This window comes from Pan paniscus, chromosome 9 (assembly GCF_029289425.2).
Source record: "Pan paniscus chromosome 9, NHGRI_mPanPan1-v2.0_pri, whole genome shotgun sequence".
Taxonomy (NCBI): domain Eukaryota; kingdom Metazoa; phylum Chordata; class Mammalia; order Primates; family Hominidae; genus Pan; species Pan paniscus.
In genome coordinates, this window is record NC_073258.2 from 113,926,412 (window position 1) to 113,948,188 (window position 21,777).

The following is a 21,777-nucleotide window of genomic DNA, read 5'->3' on the forward strand; positions in this document are numbered from 1 at the left end:
AGAAGCAGGCTCTTGGTGACCCACTTTTATTTCAGAGCCCAGGACTAGGACTTAAATGTCAGGCAGGACAGTATTATGCCAGAGCTGCTCCACTGGTTTGTGAGAATCAACCATACGCATCTCTTCCCAGCTCTGCATTTGGTAATACCATGTTGGTAGCTTGAAATTTCACGGTGGGAGGATTTACACCACAGATATGGGTGAATGCTACAAATCAGGACTCCCCCACCACCAAGAGCCTTTTGATAAATATTCACCAGCATGCCACTGGGCAGGAGAGAGAGATGAAGAAACTATCATATACTTTTTAATTATACATTTTAACGATTTTGAAGCCTAGCCTTGTTTTCTGTGAGAGTGTATGATTATGTGTGTACCCCCAACTTGTTGATTCCTAAGTAAAGAATTTGCTCTCCTTTTGCTATGGAGCAAAATAAGAGCACATTTCCATTTTCAGGGTTTGTTTAAGAATTTTGCAACAAGTTGAAGGAAATCATGTCTGCTCAGCTAAGCAATTTGGTGTCTGTTGATAGCCAAACAGCCTGGAAAATTATCTTTGCCTCAGCTCACCCACTGTGCAGGGAATTATGCTGACAAGCTGGCTGCTTCCAGAGGCCTATTGTGTGGTGGCACAGTGGTGAGGGAGAGGCAGGTATGTGATTTAGCCATCTCTTGCTCTGTCTGCTCTGCTTAATAAGTGAACACTGCCAGACTGTCTTTGTGTGCCTTTTCTATCAACGCTTGGGTCATTTCTTCTCTCTCATCCCCCGAAGGCAGGATAAAGTATAGACAATCACCAAAAGATTTTGGAAAGCATTTCCAGCAAACACATGGAAATTGCTAGAGATAAGAGGATGTCTGAAACCTCCTTAGCATGAAATGCCAAGATTTCTTTTGCTTTTAGGATGCATGTCTTAAAATATGGAGACACTTGGCTTTTGTGACAGTATCTTTAAGAGGTGTCTTGGTTAATAAGAGACAGTGGATGGGGAAGGATTCAATTCATTAATATTCTAGAGTCAAAGAATATTCACACTCAATCTCTATGATTTTGTTAATGTAGAAACTGGGGACCCTGAGGTTATATGACTTTCCTAAGATGGGCACACAGAACAAGACCCCAGATTCCTGGGCAACCCAGGAACAGCAGCAACATCTGCCACCACTGCTGCAGCTGCTGCTCCTTCTTTTCTCACTCCTGTGATTTGTGGACGACTGACTGGCAGGCTCTGTGCTGAGCATTCTCCTGGCTTCTCACTTCATCTCATAGGCATTGAACAGCTGCTGGGCACAGGTATGACTGAGCACTCAGAGGACGCAGAGAACAGTGAGATATAGCCCCTGTCTGAAAGAGGCTTATAGTCTTATCCTGCTTATTGGATATGGACTACCCCAATAAAGAGTGAGTTTAGTGCTACAGGGGTATTGAAAGGCAGGAGAAAGTACATTTGATTGGGCTTATAGGTATCTCCAAGATTCCTTCTTGGGAAGCATTAGCTGCAGGATAAAAACAAACTTTTAGAGGTAAAAACTATAATGTGAAGTTTTTCTTAGCATGACACTTGATACTAAAAGAATTATAAGGCATTCTCTGGAATGATCCTTCGTAAAGCCTGATGTAGGAGCCCCTATCCCTGGGCAGAGCACACATAAGGGAGACCCCGAATCTCTGTGTGATGTGCAGGAGGCCGTCTTCCTGTAGCACTAAGTTTTTCTTCCACTCTACTCTGAAGCAAAACCAGCAAGGACTTGTACTTAGAGTAGAAAAAGTAGAAGAAATCTCTCCTCTGAGGCCTCACTGCGTTATTGGGGATGGCATAGTACAAGAGAAAGGAAATGGACTTTGGAGCAGAATAAATCCAGCTCCCCAGCTGCTAGCTGTGTAATATTGAGCAATTTACTTAACCTCTCTAAGCCTCCAGCTCTACGTCTGTATAATGGGTGGGTGGATGTGAGGTTCAACCACTCAGTCAATGAGTATGCAGAGACCATGCTGCGTCCCAGAGATGATGTTTGTAAAGCATGTGGCCCACAGTTAAACGCTTCGGTGTTGATGGGAGTCTTGCGTCTGGGATGAGGACCTCATTCATACTGCAGTTTTTGGTACAGTATCAAGCAAGAATAAAAATATCCCTGATCTGAAATAGCAATGCTGACTCTACTGCTGGGGCTTCTTTATCATGTTCTCAGTTTCACTAAACTGTAAAGATGAGTTCCTACAGCCTAGGCTGGGAGAATCCACTTAGAGTAATTTGCTACTGATTTTAAGAGGGCTCTGAGATCTGGTCTGCAGCTGTGGTGTGGGAGAGCCCTGGGCAGCCTCTCGGGCCCTGCCAGCCCTGTGGTTCCAAGCTGCCCACTCTCCAGCTGCCCAAGTCAGCTTGGCCTCCTGAGCTTTGTTTGGTAGGATGCCGGCTGTTTGGCCTTGGCAGGTGCAGGTTCTGAGGTCTAAATACCTGCTTTGAGTGTCAGTAGGCTAACAAATGATGGCCAGACTTTTCTTAAGAAAGGGGTTTACCAAACACTGCTTGTTCTCACTTATAAGTGGGAGCTGAACAGTGAGAACACATGGACACATGGGATGCGGAACAACACACACTGGGGCCTGTCGGAGTGGAGGACTGGGGGACGGAGAGCATCAGGAAGAATAGCTAATGGATGCTGGGCTTAATACCTAAGTGATGGATTGATCTGTGCGGCAAACCACCATGGCACATGTTTACCTATGCAACAAACCTGCACGTCCTGCACGTGTACCCTGGAACTTAAAATAAATATTTAAGAAAAAAAAAAGGGGATGGTTACTATGTGGTTGTAATCCAGATGATCTTCTCTCCCCTCTTCCGAAAGAGGACTGGACCTCAGAAGCAACCAGGGGTCCTGGTCCCATCTCTTTGATTGACAGATAGCCACTCAGGATTAGATTAAGGGACCCCACTCTATTTTTGACATACAAGCCTCCAGAGTTTAAAAATTGTTTGAATGAGACCACTTAGCCACTTTAGCTTCAAAAAGTATTTTTTGAAATGAGCCCTAGGGGTACATTTGGAATACACATGTCTAAGTAGCTTACTGCTGCATATACCCAAAGGAAAGAAGAAAAAGACAAATCAATACGGTGATTTTTTTCTCTAGCTCCTTGGTTTTATTATAGCCCTGGTTGGAATGATGTTATTTGGTAAAACACAACTTACTGTCCTCAGAGGTATTCATATCTCTTCCCATCAGTCCATAGGGATTGCTTAACACTTGAAGAAACATCAAGCTTTTTGACTGTACCCCAAGGGAAGTAAAAGCCTTGATAGAAGAATAGTCTGTCTCTTTCTCTATTTCTCCAAGCTCACTCTCCTACCAGATGGCAATATGTCCAGGGACGACTGGGAATGCATTACAAAAGCACACCAGGCCCAGCTTGTAGAGTTCTTCCTGCCGGTCAAGCAGGAGGTGTGGAGGGTGGATCTGTTCCTTCCTTCACTGTCCTCTGTCATCCTGGCCCGGATGCTTCTCTTCTGGGCCCTGAATGTGACGTAATTAACAGCTGTCTAGAATGTGCCTTTTTGTGCCTTGTATTATGGTTATAATGATTCCCCTTTGCAGAGTGCCTCCCATGTAATAGGCATTCCATATGTCATTTTGCTTGCTCTTCATTGCCACCCTATGATGCAGACAGTGCTGCCATCTCTGTTTCACCAAAGAAGAAAAGCTGGGAGTAGCTGGTTCCTCCAGAGCAGCAGCAGCAGGAGCTCAGAGTGGCAGCAGAATCTCCTCAGAGTTAGGGGCGGTGCTGTGTTCTGGGTGGACTGTCTGGTTTGGCCTAGAACTTCAGCCAGCAGTGGAGAGTCGAGCGAGCAGAGCCCCCGACTGGGGAGTGGGGCTGCAAGAGGTCAGCACCTCCCAGATATTCCAGGACCTCAGGCTTACAGCGGCAGCCCTCGCTTTGCCCAAGTGGCTTGGGACCCCTGATGTGCTGCCAGCATCAGTGAAGATTGGCTCAGAACTGGGTGGGCCTGGGCCGCAGATTGGAGCCCCACTTGGCAGGACTGGGGTGAGCCAGCCCTGGAAGAAAAATGAGAAAATTGGGAAACTCCTTGACAAATTGTCAGTTGGGCCCCAGTTGTATGACTATAGAGGTGAAATGAGTGTTCAAAATCAGTTAGTCCAACCCCTTACTTTCTAAATGAGCGAGCTGAGACCTTCCTGGCAAGATAGAGTAACTTGCCTCAAATCCTGTGGGTGTTTGTAGGGGCAAGACCAGAACAAAACCCCTGGTTTTCTGGTTCCTTTTCAACTGCTTTTCCCACTTTGCCACCCTCTGCCTCTTTTATCCTAATTCTACAGCTGGGGCACCAGTGCCACAGAACCCAGGAGGACGTTAGAAACCAGAATCCGGATGCCCTGCCACGTGTGCACAGCAGGCCTCTTTCTGTGGGATCTGTCTGTCCCGCTCCTCCAGATTGACCAGGCATTGCCATTGAAAACAATTTCAAAATGCATTTTTTACCCAGTAATTTAAGAAACAATATTCACCTTAGGAAATACACGCAAATGAAAGAGGGTTTGCTGTCAGGTAGTGGAGAGCATTTATTGGAACCTGCTGGGTATAAAACCAACTACAAGGCACTTTGAAATTACAGAAATGACCTGACCTCACTCTAGGTAAATTATAGTCTGGCTTCTTGGTGTGATTTTTTTTATCCCCTCTTTTTCTCCAATTAACTGCTTAAGGCATCTCGAAAATATTGTTATCAATTTCTAATTTGAAGACCAAGAAACTTTCAGCAGCAAATTATTTAACCAGCTAGAACTCGCGTGTCCAGGGGCTTCTTCGTGTTCATGAATACCAACCACTTGGAAAGCAAATGACCTCCTCACCTTGGGACCAGGAGGCTGCTTTGAATCTTGTGGGTCGGTGTCCTCAGGAGAGTGAGCTGGGGTATGACACTTCTGTGTCATTTGACTTTCTCTTGATTGTTTAAAATAGGGAAACAAAAAGATTGTATAGGAAAATGTCCTTATACATTTTCTTCTATATTTTCTACATGTAGGCAATGTCTAGGGAGTATGTAAGCTGTAGAGGTCCATGCTGAATGCTCAGAAAGATCTATCATTCCAATGGAAAGGGCATCTGCACTTGTGCAGTGGTTATGAATTCCCAAAATCAGGGAAGAGCTAACAAATAACTGAATGGCTTTTTCTTTAAAGCGAGGCAAATGTTGTAGAGAGGAGGGAAAAAAATCAATCAACAAGCATAGAGATACCAGGAATAAATAATAATCTTTTACATATAAAAAGAGCATCTGTCCTTGGGACTCCATAGCTTTGAAGGCAAGATGAATTCAGCTAGGAACTGAGGGAAACAATTGAAATTTTTCTTTTGTCGGGTTCAGCAGGGGATTGAGAGTCCTAGTTAATGTACCTGTAGAGGTTTAAAATTCATCAATATAACAGAATAAAGGTAAGAGGCAGGTAGTTCCTTATACCATGGAACAGAAAGCTTTCTATGCTCAAAGTCTGCCGTTTAGTGCCAGCTATCCTTTTAACTACCATTTTGAAGATAAAATAGCAGTAATTCATCTTGTTTTATGATTTATAGCTAACTCAGAATTTCTAAAGACTTTTTATTTCAGAACCCCAAAGTCTCATTTTAGGAAGGCAGTGTCTGATGCCTCATACATACCCACACCTTTCTTTTTCTTATGCTTAACAAGAATCCACTCTGAGCCTCTAGAATGCTTCTCACACTATATCCTCCTAGTGACTAGCACATTCGTCTGTGGGAGCTTTGGACATGACTCACACAGGGAATATGTCAGGCCGACCTGCTTAGCAAATCAATAGAAAGATTGCCCAACTGATCAGCTGACACTTATGGAGACCTTCCACTTGTAGTGTGTGAGTTGTCATCCTGGGCTAGGTGGACCAAGGATGTCAAACTGTGTGCTAAGGGCAGTGGTGTCCAGTCGTAACGTCCTGTCTTTTATATTATATCCATTTTGATTGCACGTCATATCTACTTTTAGAAAAATATGATGTTTTCATGTATATTGATGTACTAGTCTGGGTTCTCCAGAGAAAGAGAACCAATAGGAGATACATACACACACATGCATATAAGTGTGTGTGTATATATACGTTATATATATGTGTATGTGTGTGCATTTATATATATATAGAGAGAGAGAGAGAGGGAGAGAGATTTATTATAAGGAATTGGCTTACACAGTTATGGAGGCTGAGATATCCAAGATGTGCAGTTAGAAAGCTGAAGACCCAAGAGAGCTTATGGTCTGGTTTCAATCTGAGTCCAAGAACCAAGAGATCAGATGGTGTAAGATCCAGTCCATGTCCAAGTCTGAAGGCAGAAGAAAACCAATGTCCCAGCTCAAAGATAGTCAAGCAGAAAGAAAGAACTATTTATTAATCAGTCTTTTATTTTATTGAGACCTTCAACTGACTGGATGAGGCACACCCACATTGGGAAAGTCAGTCTGCTTTACCCAGTCTACCCAATTTCAATGTTAATCTCATTCAGAAACACCCTCACAGACATAATCAGAACAATGTTTGACCAAATATCTGGGCACCTTATGGCTCAGGAAAATTGATGCATAAAATTAACCAGCACAATCAGTTTTAGTGTAGCATTGTACTTCCTAAAGTGTTACAGGGACAAACGTGAAAACAAATGCATGAAATGGGAGTTTCTGCAGCGCTATGTCACACTGCTTAATGTAATACATGGCCAAGTAGGCAGAACAACATTAGAATGTTTGTAAAAATAAGCAATTCCAGGAAGGGGCTTGAAGAGTTTAACTGAGTTTAATGGTATTTGCAATTCGTCAGTTATCCCAGGTAGGTTATTGACTAAGCCAGTGACCCTCACCTGGCTGTATATAAAAATCACTTGAGGAGCTCTTTAAAACTAGAACCACAGTGGCCCTACCCCAGAGGTACTGATTCAAGATTTTCAGTCTGTAGCAAGGAAATCTATTTTTAACAAGTTCTGGAGGTGATTCTTAACCAGATAACCTGCCCCTGGTCCAGAGCCTGCCCCCGCTGCATTTGGGAACCATTAGACTGGTGTGAATCTCAGAAAACAACGGTCATAATATGATTTTGAGGTTATTTCAGCAACTATCTTTTAAGGCATGGCCAGGCACTATGCTGGGTATTGGGAATGCAAACAGTCCTTACAAAGTTCAGTCGTTTAGACCAGGGGTCCCCAGCCCTGGGCTGCAGATTGGTACCAGGCCATGGCCTGTTAGAAACCGGGCTGCACAGCAGGAGGTGAGCAGTGGGCCAGTGAGCATTACTGCCTGAGCTCTGCCTCCTGTCAGTTCAGCAGCAGCATTAGATTCTCACAGAAGCACATGCGAGGGTTCTAGGTTGTATGCTGCTTATGAGAATCTAATGCCTGATGATCACAGCTGAAACAGTTTCAGCCCAAAACCATCTCCCAACCCTCTGCCGGTCCATGGAAAAATTGTCTTCCATGAAACTTGTCCCTGGTGCCAAAAACTTGGGGACTGCTGATTTAGACAGATGATAATGCATTACATTATAACACAGTAAGAGCTTTGATTAAGGCACAAGCTAATTGCTATAGGATCACAAAGGAAGAATTGACCTTCCTACCTCTTTACCTTCATTCCACATTCTTGGAGAACACTTGGTCAGATTTTGACAGTTAAGATCAGGAGATGGCCCCGCATCGGCACTCTGGGGGCCTGGGTTGGTTTTTCATGGGAGAAAGAATCCAGAAGTGTCACATTTTGAAGCTTACAAAGGGTCGCCCTCTATTCTGTTCAGTCTAGTGTGTCCCAGCCCTCTGGCAGCTGGTCGGGGTCTCATGGAATGTCCTAGCAATAGCCTCTGAGTTCAGAGCATGCAACAGGATATTCACACACAGCAGAGGTGCGAACCAGTGTCCCAGCTGGTGTTTCTGGAAGGCTGTGAGAAGCAACAGAATTAGCATAGAGGGTGGCTTCTTGCTCAGGCTCCTTAGGGGCCATGAGTGACACTCACTAATGTGTCCTCCAGTTAGTTCAATCTCTTTTTGTTGCCATAATGGTACTTTCCTTCTCGACTGAAGTTCTTAGCTCCCTTTCTTGACTAATTCTCACCTTTGCAGGTTTGCCTCTCGCAACTGGTATCCAAGGGAGTTCCCCAGGTAAGAAGAAGCCTCATCTCTGAGCTGAATAGCAAGGCTTTTTGCTAAGATGCAAAAATAAGCCAAATTCATGTTTGACTGCAGCAGATTTTGCTCTGTGAGGAAACTAGACCCAACCTTCTTGACTTCAGGCTTTGGTCTCTGGGTCAGTCTTCCTCGTGACATTACAAAAGGATCTTGGTCCAAGACAAGGACCAACCCTAGACTCGAATTCATTTTGGGCATTTGATGGCCTTTCCCCAAGGGTTCAGGGAAGATACAGGACACAGAGGGTAAGAAGTCTTTGATGTGGTGGTTATTTTTGTTTGTTTGATTTTTCAGCCTTATAACTTACCTAGAAGTTTTGGAGAAAAATTTGAGTTTATCATCACCTCTCCTCACCTAGAAAACAGGCAAATAACTCACAGTCCAGTGAGTTTTGAGTCTGATATTGTGTACATTGAGGATCTGTGTGTGTGTGTGTGTGTGTGTGTGTGTGTGTGTGTGTGTGTGTGTTTTGGTATTAAGATCTGCATAAGCTATTCCAAATGTGTCAAACTTGCTTAAATGGACTCAGTGAGGAACGCTCCATGAAATGTGAAGCTATGTGTAGACCCCACATTGAAAAAGAGGAGTAGACAGTAGCCACTTATACCTCCAGAGAGCAGAAAGAAACTCAGCAACAGATTCGTTGTACCAGAGGGAGTTTGAGGACCGCCACTGGAATTGTGTGCTCTTTTTTCTCGGGCCATTTATTCTGACAACTCTGGCCCTTTAGCAGACTTGGTTGTCAGGTTGTTACCATTTAATAGCTTTCTGTAAGATACTGGCATCTTTAAAGGCCAAATAGTGTTGCTGACAGCTATGACTTTATAGAAATAAAGGCAGCTTGCCTTGTTATAAAATAAGGTACATTGCATGAGCAGGAGTATGTATTCATATAGATCAGTGCCTTTTCTTTTTGACCAAAGTTTGTTGCTACTGTTGCTGCTGTTGGGTGTGGAGGACTTCTGTCTGCCTGCCAGTCCTGTAACATATTCAGAAAGCTCACCCTGGGAATTTGAGGGTGTGAGGAGAGAGAGAGCCAAAGGGGAATGAAGGTAGGGATGCCGTTAGACAAAAGACGGGCATGTCGGGGAGATCCCAGCCCTTGTGAAACCAGCAGCCCATTTTATCACCATCGTCTGTGGATGAAAGCCTGAAAGCCACACCTCATCCTCTATGATGAGACCCTGAGAACCTCAAAGGGGCTCCTCAGTCACCCCCAGGACTCCACATCTATCTAAGAGCAGACAGATGTGTTACTGTTTCTACAGCAGCAGAAATTACAGCCTTGGCTGTCTGAAGCATTAGAGCCATTCAGCATGGAGTTTGTTTGGGGAAGTTTCTTATAGGAATAGAAGAGAACTGAAACTTGAACCTCTCAGCATTATATTTCAAAACATCCTGCATGAACTCCTAATTTAAATCTGTTCAGATTGATACTAGTCTGAGGGCTTCTCAGTTTTAGAGCTGTCAGTCCAATTTGGAATAGAAACTAGTTATTGCACCCCATATTTAGCTACTGTTGAGGTTGATTGTATTTTTAAAGAAGAAAATTTCAGTGACTGGTGACCTGGGTTCTTTTCAAGGAACCCAGTTTTGCCTGGTCACTGTGACTTGACACCACTTTGAAAGTTCAAAGTTGTCAGGCCTTTGAGAGCCTTGCCCCAAGGGTTTAGGGAAAAAGTACAGGACACAGAGGGTAAGAAGCCTGTGATGTGGTGGTCAATTTTTTTGTTTGTTTGGGGGTTTTTTTGTTTGAGTTTTTCAGCCTTATAATTTACCTACCAGTTTTGGGGGAAAACTTGGGTCTTATCACCACCTCTCATCATCTAGGAAACAGGCACATAACTCACAATCCAGTGACTTTTGGTCACTAACATTCCCAGGGGGGAATTCACTGTCCAGGGAGACAGGGTGAGGAAGGTGGTGTGTGTGTGTCTCCCTGTGTGTATGTATGTGGTTTCTTCCCATTGTCCCACTCACATCTCTTATTTAGAGTTGGTGCTGGGATGCCAGGCGGAGTCACCGTGGTCACTGTAAACTTCCACCTCCAGAAAAGGCATTTGTTCTCCTGAAGATGGAAGGAAGTTTTCTGCAGACCTCCCCTGAAAAGAGTTTGTCCTCTCCGTAGGCTTTTCCCTTTCATTTAGACAGCAATACCAGTGATCCAGGAATAAGGAAGCCTAGTTACTTGGTTTTAAAGTTATAAATAACTAGAATTTTTCACCTTGGTGGGGAAGTTAAGCATAGCCTCGGCCGGGCACGGTGGCTCACACCTGTAATCCCAGCACTTTGGGAGACTGAGGCAGGCAGATCACAAGGTCAGGAATTTGAGACCAGCCTGGCCAATATGGTGAAACCCCGTCTGTACTAAAAATGCAAAAATTAGCCAGGCATGGTGGCATGTGCCTGTAGTCCCAGCTACTCAGGAGGCTGAGGCCAGAGAATCACTTGAACCCAGGAGGCAGAGGTTGCAGTGAGCCAATATCATGCCACTGCAGTCTGGCCTGGGTGACAGAGCGAGATTCTGTCTCAAAAAAAAAAAAAAAAAGAAAAGAAAAGAAGCATAGCCTTTGCGAAATTCTTCCTAGAAGGAGACTTAGCTGCCATCTGATTAACTTGGTTTGTGTTTGTTTCTCGTGGGTGAGCCTCGTTACTTGTCCCTGACCTTTGAATTGGTTCCTTGGGACTCCATTCCGATTTTAGTCCTTGAACATCAAAGCACATTATGACATTGTGCCTTGGGGGTGAGGGGCTGTCTTTAATGTTTCTGTCTTTGATTTCACAGACTGGGATTCAAAGGCTCTCTTGCCTGTTGGATGAAGCAAAGTGAGTTTGTCAAGGACAGTTGGGTCTGGATTGAGGGAGGAGGAAAGTCTTAAGAAAATCGTGAGAGAACTTAGTACTGATTGCTTAAATAAAAAATAAAAATGCTACCATAAAAACAAAACCCAAACAAACAAGGAAAAAAAAAACTATGCTGGATAAAAGGATCTCATTCCATATTCAATTTGTATGACTTATTAGCTGTTCTTTTCGGATGTAGCATTATTCTGGGCAGGAAGACAGGAGCATAATTAGCACATGGGGGAGGTCCCAGTGACCAAGTTTGTGTGTTTGGTCGTGTTCCCCCAACCTCACTACTCCTACCAGTGAACCATTTCCCCAGCCCTCCCAACTGACTCCACCTAAATCTTTGATTTATTATAAGTCAGAAAAAATGGATAGCAACCTTGAGAGCAGCCAGAGGCCCTTGCTGTTCTTAGACATATAAATCACAAGGTAGAAGTACGAAGAATGAAGACAGAATGTCAGTAACCAGCCTGGGGGTTGGGGAGGGATTTTGGGACTTTTCTGTATCTCTGAAATTACAGCGTGTGAAGACAGGAGGAGGCCATCCACATAGCCTGAGGACTGTTAACTAACTGAGAAGGAGAAAGTAATGCTATGGGTAATTCTATGGATGGATGCATCATGATGTTGCCAGATGTAATACTGCAGACTCACAGAAGAAGAATGTATTTTGGATGTGCCAGCACTGCCCCACGGCCACCATCTGCTGCTGCCCCTTCTCCTCTCCCCTCTCCACACCCAGCCCTAGGTTGGGCTACTCTGGATTCTGAGTTCCTGATAAGCCATGGTCATGATGATGTGGCATTTCCTACCCTGATGAGTGGTGAAAAGCTGTGGGTTCCAGGGACAGCTTCTCATTTGTTCCCTAACTCAAGAAAGCGAAACAGCGATGTCCCAGGGTATTCTGTTTGGCAAGTTATTATTCAAATGGCTGGATTTTCTTCCGCTCTACCTCCTTCAAAATTTTGTATAACTTAGTTTATGTATTATCTAGCAGGTCAGGCACCATCTGATCTGGTGTGACAGTGGTTGTGGGGGTGGGGAATGGACTCTCCATCCAGTAGAAGAGTGTGACCTCCAACAGGAATCCCTTTAACATGGACACTCTACAGATGACCCCTTAAGGAGAATGGCTGCTTGGAAACAGCACGAGTTGAGTGGCTATATGAATAATCTGTTTCAAATGCACACTCTGCAGGGAGTGGGGGCAGAACCAGTCACAATTTATGGATCATCAAAGGATAATTTTATTATCAACGTTTTAATAAGGGAAGGTATGGCTTATCCAGAACCCAAATTGGGGGATCAGTAGTAATCCATAGATGGGAAAATGAAAATCCAACTAGCAGCCCCCGACCCCATCCCTGTTGGCATCCACCACCAATGCTGAGAACTGAGCTATAGAGACAGAAGGGAAGGGCTGCAGGTGGACATTGAGGCTGGACCCACTGGTGGTGAGGAGCAGGGTTGGAGGGAATTCAGTTCAGAGAGGAAGGAAAGTCTACAGCAGGGAGAAGAGTGTAGCCAGGTGGGCTCAGGAATTCCAGCAACCTGTTTCCATTCCCTGTTTAAACTTAGTATATCCCTGGGCCTGAATCATATAGCTCCTAGGAGACAGTGTTTTTCTTTTCTTACATGCCTGCCTGCCAGTTCACCCAGTAGAAAATCAACTTCTTTTTCATCAGAGTTAATTTTGAGATTGACTTTATAGAAATATATACTTAAGAGCAAGGGCTGTGGAGCTGGATCTCCCTGGGTTCACATCTTGGCTTTACCGCTTACCAGCCTTGTGGCCTTGGGCTGGTTACTTAACCTCTCCATTCCTCAGTTTGTTTGTTTGTCAAATAGGATAATAGCAGTACCTATCTTATAGGATTGTTGTGTGGATTAAGTGAAGTGCTTGGTACAGTGGCACAGAAGATAGATAGAGATAGATACACATGTACATACATAGATATACACACATGTATATGTGTATATGTATATATACACATATACATGTGTGTATATGTGTGTATATATATATATAAATATATATATATGTATATGAATGTGGAATTTTCCACTTGATATAAACCAAATTTAACTATTCTTTGCACTGGTTGTTGGAGACATTGTAAGCCTTTGTATCTTCAATAGCCCAGATGTGCTTAAAGCAATGAACACATAAGGACATTATTGAAAGGCACGGGCAGGATCTAAAATTCTCAGGATGAAGTTGCATGCTAGCATTCTCTGAATTTCTATTTTCTGAATGTAAAGAATAAAACATCTGCAAACAACAGCTGGACAAATATTGAAAGATATAATTCCAACTTCTTGCCATGTTGGCAAAAGCAGTTGAGAGAGAGGGAAATGCTTCGCCTTGTATCAGTACCTTTTTATAGCTGGAAGAAAAGAACATCGACGAGTCATTTTGTCAAGGTTTCAGGAGAGCAGACCAAAGAAAACATTGTCTGGAGCCTCCTGGAAGCAATCAGATAGTGTACAGCCATTTACTAAGAAGGCCTGTCTTATCAGGGCAGATTGATGGATTGTGCTTTGTTTATCTGGAGAAGCTTAGCTGAGTTCCAAACATCAATTTGCATCCTTGCTCTACATTTTAGTAATTCAGTTTCATGCAAAGTGCTGGCCCACAATAAGGGTCTGCTTAGACAAGGGAAAGAACAGGAAAGGTGGCCTGAAAAGGGAGCAAGAAACCTGAGCTTCTGTTAAAAAGTGCCCCTGGGGTTGGTGGGAGGCACTGGATGGATTAATCAGCTTGCCACAGGACTAGCAGAGCACACACCATTTGTCCAGCTTATTTAGCTGTGCTTAATAGAGCTATTCTCTCCATTTAATGAGAGAATGGCTCTATTGGGATGGAGGTGAGACCGGGACAGAGCAGGCAAAGAGGAAACAGTTGAAGAAATAACTACTGAGGACACAAAAAGAAAATGAGACACAGAAGCAATAGAAAGCCCTGGGTCAAGTGTCAGGACAACGGCCAACCCTGTGGCTTTCAGACTTTGCTGCAGGCATCCCAGATTTCTGTTCCTGGTGTTTTCCTACCTATAAAATGAACGGGTTGGAGATAAGCATCAGGTCCTTTCCAGCTCTAACCTCCTTTGTTAGTAAATGGCTCTGCAATCCTGGTCATGACTCCAACATAGTAGAAGATGGAAAAGTTGTGCTTATCATTAGGCCAGTTTCACCCCTTCTTGGCAGACCCCCCACACCCTTGGCTGTCTGCTCCTCAGTGCATGAGGCTGCAGGACATTCCTGCCTTCACCTGTTGTGTTGTATATAAGACTGGGCTGATGTCCACTTGAAAAGGATTTCGCTCCTGGCCTGGAATCTGGCCCTTTTGGAGCTCTATGGAGATATTTCTGATTTTTTTTGCTGCTTTGGTAGGAAGCAATAACATCTGGAGAGCATTCTCGTCTTCTATGAGACTCTGTTAAAACTAGAAAACAAACAAGCAGGCGTGTATCATCAAGTTAGGCAGGAGTCTCTCCTGGCTATGTGCTTGATCCACGGCCTTGGTCTAGGACATGTCTGTCTCCTGCTCTTGCTTATGCTCCCTTTGAGTCATTTCTTCTGACTGCCCATTAAGATGCTCCAGCGGGCTCCAGGCACAGTGGCTTATGCCAGCCTGGAGAGCCCAGCACTTCGAGAGGCCGAGGCGGTTGGATCATCTGAGGTCAGGAGTTCGAGACCAGCCTGGTGAACATGGTGAAACCCCATCTCTACAAATAATACAGAAATTAGCAGGGCATGCTAATTGGTGATGTGGGCCTGTAATCTCAGCTACTTGGGAGGATGAGGTGGGAGAATCGCTTGAACCTGGGAGGCAGAGGTTGCAGTGAAGCGAGATCCAGCCTGGGCAAGAAGAGCAAAATTCTGTGTCAAAAAACGAAAGGAAGAAAAATAAAGAAAGAAAGACAGAAACAGAGAAAGAGAGAAAGAGAAAGGGAAAGGAAAAGAAAGGAAAAAAGAGAACTGGGTGCCTTTTGGGGGCTGGGAATTGGTGGTGGGAGTGAGAGCCTGGGAACCACATAATTCTATTACTTCTGAGGAGATCAACCAACGTGTAGACTTTCTTGCCCTATAACCAGAAGCACAGGATGCTGTGACATGAAATTAGTCACGTTTTCTAGCAGCTAGGTGGTTTGTAGGGGCAGCAACCATGGTTTGAAACCACTCACTTCTTTCTATAAAACTAAATCGGACCTAATGAAATGCTAATTTGACCCAGGGAACTCAGAAGGCCAAGAGAACTGAAGCTGTTATCTGGCTTGGCTCTGTGTTCTGATTTGAAGCCAGCCCCCATGGAACAGAGCCAGTCCCCAATTATGCTGGATTCCCAGCAGCTCATATAATTTATTATGCTAAGAAATAGAGCCTCCTGCTTCTGGCTAGTTGGTTTCTGTTATTTGGTTACTAGAGTTGCGTAGGATAGAGTATTTATGGTAATAAAATATCGGATAATCATCCAGGGCTCGGTTGTGAAGGGATATTCAATATCTTTTCTTCCTGACTGTAATATTAGAGTATCAATTATGATGTCATATTAGACAGAATGCTGAAGAATTCTAAAGCCATATTCACCTTCTCCATCCTTTCCCCCTTCACTCTGTTTGGAAGAGTCATAGGATTTGGGGGCAGGGGTTAAGGAGAATTCTTACCAGGACTGCTTGCTGCATGGTTTTTGTGTATGACTCAATACCCAGTCCAGGTAGCTTTATGAAAAATGATAGATTTTGGAAACCTGCTTGCTATATGAGTGTAAAGAGCCCAAGTGTCTCCTTCAAGTGCATTTGGTTTAGAGATGTCTATATATTATCTGAAAGTTGTCTGTATGGCTCGTCTTTATACCAGGAAGCTCCGTTTTCTTTATCCTGTGGCATAAAAAAATGAACCTACCAAGAGTCATCTTTCCCTCCGCCTTTTGTCTCAAATTCTGCTTTCACGCCTCTGCTATGCACTAATGTTCCTAGCCAGAAAAGACTGCAGCTTTCAAGAGGGGTTTCCTTCATTCTCTAGGCTGCTTTACGCCTCAGGGGAAACCCAGGAGCCCAGGGGCCTGTGGCGACTTTAGACAGCATTTCCCAAGGGCTTCGTTATAAACTTAGTTGATTTGGAAACCTAGCAGATCACTTCTAGATGTTTAGGTTTAAATAGGAATTAGATAGAACTCTTGGGATTTATGTAAGAGGACCCCAACTACGCTGATGGAAGGACTGACAGTACTAAGTATGACTTCTAGGTGATTTCCATTGTTGTTGTGAGCCAGCTTTAAGCCATGAGGATACTTCCAGTGGCAATTAATGTATGGTCTGCCATTATGAAGCCATTATACTGAAACAGAAGCCAAAATCTGTACAAGCACATATTTTATAGTCTCTTTAAAATGGCATCTAGCTTTTGGATTAATATTTGAAAGTTAAACAGTCTACCTTATTTTCTTCTTCCACCCAGTTACTATCAACAGTAGCTTAAGCTGGAATTGTAGGACTCACATGTCAAGTATAGACAAGACTGCTCTGTCATCCCTAATAATGTATTGGTTCTTCTCTGCCAAAATGAGATACATTTACTTATGTCCAGCTATTTCTTGCAACAATATCAACCTGACAAGTTCCATTATTCTATTAATACACACACATATTTTTATGGGCTCTCAATGGATGTATCCACACATACACAAAAATGTAAATACACACCACACACACACACACAAACACACCCCTTAGTAGATTTTTTTTTTTTTTGAGATAGAGTCTCGCTTTGTCGCCCAGACTGGAGTGCAGTGGCGTGATCTCGGCTCACTGCAAGCTCCGCCTCCCGGGTTCACGCCATTCTCCTACCTCAGCCTCCTGAGTAGCTGGGACCACAGGCGCCCACCACCAAACCCAGCTAATTTGTTTGTATTTTTTTTAGTAGAGACGGGGTTTCACTGTGTTAGCCAGGATGGTCTCTATCTCCTGACCTTGTGATCCACCTGCCTCTGCCTCCCAAAATGCTGGAACTACAGGTGTGAGCCACCGCGCCTGGCCACCCCTTAGTAGATTTTTAGACAGGCTGAATTCAATAGTATATAAGAGGCCCCTGTTATCTCATTCTCATTACATGTGTCATTGGGAATTTTGTTTGTTTGCAGGGTGTGTGTGTGTGTGTGTGTGTGTATGTGTATAAGTTCAGAGTACTGTCATATGTACTGTCATTTAAAAACACACACACAGCATGACCTTGTGTTTGGTACTTTATGTACATTACCTTTCTAAATAATTTCGATGTCCCTTTGAGATGAGTAGGATCAATATATTCACTTACAGATGAGGAATACAGACTCTGAGATTCATCTGAGAACTCACTTAGTTTACTAACTGTCAGAGCTGGAATTTGAACTCAGATCTCCCTGACTCCACATCCTGAGTTCTTAATCACAACTGTCTCCTCCCTATTTAATTCTTGTGACAATCCAATCGCATTTGTTCGGTTTTTACAGACAAGAAAACTGAGACCAAGGTGAAATTACTTGTCTGGAGCCCCCCATGTTATGATTTTTTTGGCTGTGGTTAAATTCAGTCTTTTATATCTGTAATGTTCTGACCAGCAATTCAAATGCCTTATTTTAATGTAGAGAGTAGAACTGGGCCACCTGACCACAAACTAGATTATTCGGGAAAGTTGCTTTATCTTAAACCATAAAGGGAAAACATTGCTCCCCTCAGAAATAGTAACCGAAATAATTTCTTTGGGAAGCGTTGTTACTAGAGGTTAATTAAGAATAATAATACACAACAGGTATTAAATGCTTATTATCTGCTTTACATATGTCGGTTCATTTCATCTTTTCAAAGCCCCATGAGGATGGTTCTGTTTTTCCCTGTTTTACAGATGAGACACTGAGAGGTTAAATAACTTGGCCAAGATTACAAAGCTAATAGGTGGCAGAGCTGAGATTCAAACTCAGGTAGTCTGGGCTGGTGTCCTTGGTCTTAACCACTCTGCAATGTGACCACATTCATTTCCTATTCACTTTCACTGATTTTGTAGGTTTGGTGGTGAAGAGACCCTTTATTTTCCCTCCAGTAGTTTGCTGATAATGAGAGCAAGCCATCTGTATTAGTCTGTTATTATAATGCTGTAAAGAAATGCCTGAGACTGGGTAATTTATAAAGGGAAGAGGTTTAATTGACTCACAGTTCTGCATGGCTGGGGAAGCCTTGGGAAACTTACAATCATGGTGGAAGGGAAAGCAGCACAGACCTTCTTCACGTGGCAGCAGGAAAGAGAAGGGTGAATGAGCAAAGCAGGAAGAGCCCCTTATAAAACCACCAGATCTCTGAGAACTCACTCACTATCATGAGAACAGCATGGGGGAAACCACCCCCATGATCCAGTCACCTCCCACCAGGTCCCACCCTTGACATGTGGGGATTATGGGAATTACAATTCGTGATGAGATTTGGGTGGGGACACAGAGCCAAACTATCTCACCATCCCAGGCAAGTGGCACTGCTTGCATTCTTATGCTCCTGGTCTCAGCATCTGGATTTCCCACAGGTATAGCCAAATGAAAGAGACCTTAGCATTCAGTTATACTTTGAAAAATACAAAAACAATTCTCCATTACAGTGGTTATGTTTAGCTATACTTAAGGCTCATTTCTAGAATGATAGCCAACAAGACAAACATATAGCTGTAATTTAATGCCTTTTTCAAAAGTCCATGGTCATTATTAAATAGATTATAGAAAACTCCCTTATCTCATCATAGTCACTGATGATATTTATCCTCTTTGTTTCACCCGTCCTTTAAATTGGTGATCAGAGCATCTTGCTCGGGTGTGCCTACATTGGCCTTGGGCCCTGAACATCTGTAATGTCTTCCTCAGCCTCCAGTGACTTTATAACATCTTGACAAGGAAGTATTATCAATTAGCCACGGGAGAGACCTTGGTTCCCTGTCTGCGGTCAGCTCCTCCCTCCTCAAGCCCATTGGAATCTGAAAAGAAAACCGATAAAATAAAACTACTGCAAGAAGTTGCTGATTCAAGTGAACTCTTTTTTGAAATCAGAACAAATTATTCTCTGTTGCTTTGCCCACCTCTTCTGATAAGCACCTGAGCATCTTTTAGGAACTGAAATTTTAATTCACTTTTCTTCAGCAGCTAAGACTTTATAGCCTACTTCTGCTAGGGAGTTGGGAGTTACAAAACATCTATCTACACCTGAAGCCGTTTGCTAAAAGAGTTGGCATTCCTTTCAGAACATAGCATCAGTTAAAAAAAAAAAAGACATTTAAACAGAAAACACATTTCAAAATCTATCAGTCTCCCATGGGGCTATTTTACTCAACTGAGGTGGGGAGAGGGAGATTGTTTGGTTCTCAAAAGACAGAACTTTTTTTCTGTCTGTGAACAAGGGATAGAATAGTGTGGGAGAAATGGCTGGACTTGGAACTGCAACCCAGTCTTGAATCTTGACCCTATCATTATCATCACTTATGGCTCTGAGCGTCCCTTACCCATATGTAAAATAGAGGCTATAATGCTGTGATTATCTATGAGCAAAGAGGCCAGTTATAGTTAACCAGGAGAGAAATGATGGCAGCAACTTGATATTAGAATTTTTTTTTTTTTTTTGAGATGGAGTCTTGCTCTGTCGCCCAGGCTGGAGTGCGGTGGCATGATCTCGGCTCACTGCAACCTCCGCCTCCCGGGTTGAAGCGATTCTCCTGCCTCAGCATCCCGAGTAGCTGGGACTACAGGTGTGTGCCACCACATCCAGCTAATTTTTTGTATTTTTAGTAGAGACGGGTCTCCTGACCTTGTGATCTGCCTGCCTCAGCCTCCCAAAGTGCTAGGATTACAGGCGTGAGCCACTGCGCCCGGCTGATATTAGATCTTTGTACAAAGACTGTGCTCTTTCTAGCCTATGATTTGGAAAGAGTGTAAATGGTAACTAATAGGTTATAATAAACCTATTTGGAGATGGACAGAAGGTTATAGTAGTTGAGGGGTTTAGAGGAAGAGCTCAAGCCTTAGAAGTAGATGATTTTTAATCTTGGTTTTAGTGCTCATTAACTAAGGGACCCTGAGCAAGTTATTTTATTTCTCTGAGCCCCAATTTCCACGTTCATACAGTGGAGACAATAATATTGGCCTTTTTATCACTCAGAACTGTTTGATGAAATAATGAAGTGTGTTTTGTAAACTGGAAAGTGTGAACTGTCTACAAAAGAGGCCTTGGGGGATGAGTGCTGCTTGGAGGCGTGGGAAGCACTGTTGGAAGCGCCTCTCGTCCCTGCCCCTGGGTCCTGCCCAGCCCAATACCTAGGTTCATAAGCACGTGTCTTTGAATCCAGCTAAGATGATGCAGTATTTACGCAAGGAGTGTTTATGGAAAGCAAGAGATGGGATACTTCGTCTGTGAGAAATGTTTACATAAGTGCCTTTTAAGGTGGGAGTTATGCCCAGTGATGAAATTCCACCTACATATGCAACTGAAAAAAAGGTGAAAGTTGAGGTAGGAATTTTTATTGGGAACAATGAAAATAGTAACAGAGTAGGAAAGGACCGGGCAGCAAGCAATGGAGGGAAGGAGTTTTGAGATCAAAGCAGGATTTCCACTTACTGTCATTAAACCTAGTATTTCAGTGCTTCGTGTTTGGGGAAGAATAGTCAGCCATTGTGCTGCAGTGGAAAACATCCAAGCATTGATTTCCAGAGAACCTGGGGTTCCTCTGGGCCAGCTTTGTCTCTGGTGTTTTGAGGGAGGTATCACTAGCTTTTCCATCTGTGCAAAAGGCCAGGCGTCTAAATGGATATCTCTTCCTTTAAAAACTTCTGTGATGATAAATGTGTGCGTGGGATCCTGTTAAGCAGGGAATTCCTTTGAAAGCCTTGTTTCCCTTTTCTCTCCATGGCCCAGAGATAGATCCTGGCCGCATTTGGATATGAAAACTCCTCAGCCTTGCCGTGTTCTCCTGCCCCTTGAGAGTTGTGTTCTGTTTGAAAAGAGCTGAACAAATGAAGGCTGTTTTTTCACTTGGGATAAGAATATCCTTCTCAAAGCAGTAAGGGCTGAACAAGGGTAACAGGATCCATATGTTGAAGCTGGCTGCTAATACTCAGCATATGGTCCAGCAAACTTTCTCGGGGGGACTCAGCTTCTCATTCTTTAAGGAATGCCCCAGTGAACTCCAGAAAAGATCAGGACTTAGGTGACCGTGGCATAGACACAGCTTCTGGGCTTCATAAGCCTGTAGTTCCCAGAGAATGAGAGCCACAGGAAGTGACAGGGAAGGTCCTGGCTGGCCTTAGCATGGATAGCACTGGCCTGCAGCTCTCTTTGTAAGGCTCCATGCTCCCCAAGATACGATGGGCCCTTATCAATTCATGGGCTCTCTGTGTTCTGTTAAGGGATAGTGAATCCAAGGGTTGTTTCTTGGGGTTCCCAGATGGTGTGTTCTAGTGAATGGAAACGTTTTGCCTTCTGTGCAGGGGCAGCATTGCTTCGTGGAAAGATCACCTACCCGAAGCCAGGAAGCCTGGGCTCTGGGGCCACGCTAGCCCTAACTAGAAGTGACCATAGGAAAGTCACTTCACCTTTTCCTCATCTGGAAAATGAGGAGGCAGGATGTGGTGATGTCTGAGACCCCTTTGGGCTCTCACAGTGTAGAATCGAGTGGCACCTGAACTCCATCCCGAGGAGAATGATAGGAGAAAGCAGCCACAGCTA

General features: G+C 43.7%; 1 protein-coding gene across 30 annotated transcripts in view; it reads left to right on the forward strand.

Annotated features, from left to right (window-relative positions):
• Positions 1-21,777, forward strand: part of NCAM1 (neural cell adhesion molecule 1) — a 314,951-nt gene that overhangs the window by 216,512 nt on the left and 76,662 nt on the right. For 17 of the 30 annotated variants that reach the window (XM_034933682.3, XM_055094838.2, XM_055094834.2 and 14 more), the window contains exon 2: positions 8,132-8,170. The exons of the other annotated variants lie outside the window; for them this stretch is intronic. In XM_034933682.3, the coding sequence (XP_034789573.1) occupies positions 8,132-8,170 (39 nt within the window). The remainder of the gene's footprint in view (positions 1-8,131; positions 8,171-21,777) is intronic. 30 annotated transcript variants of the gene reach the window in all.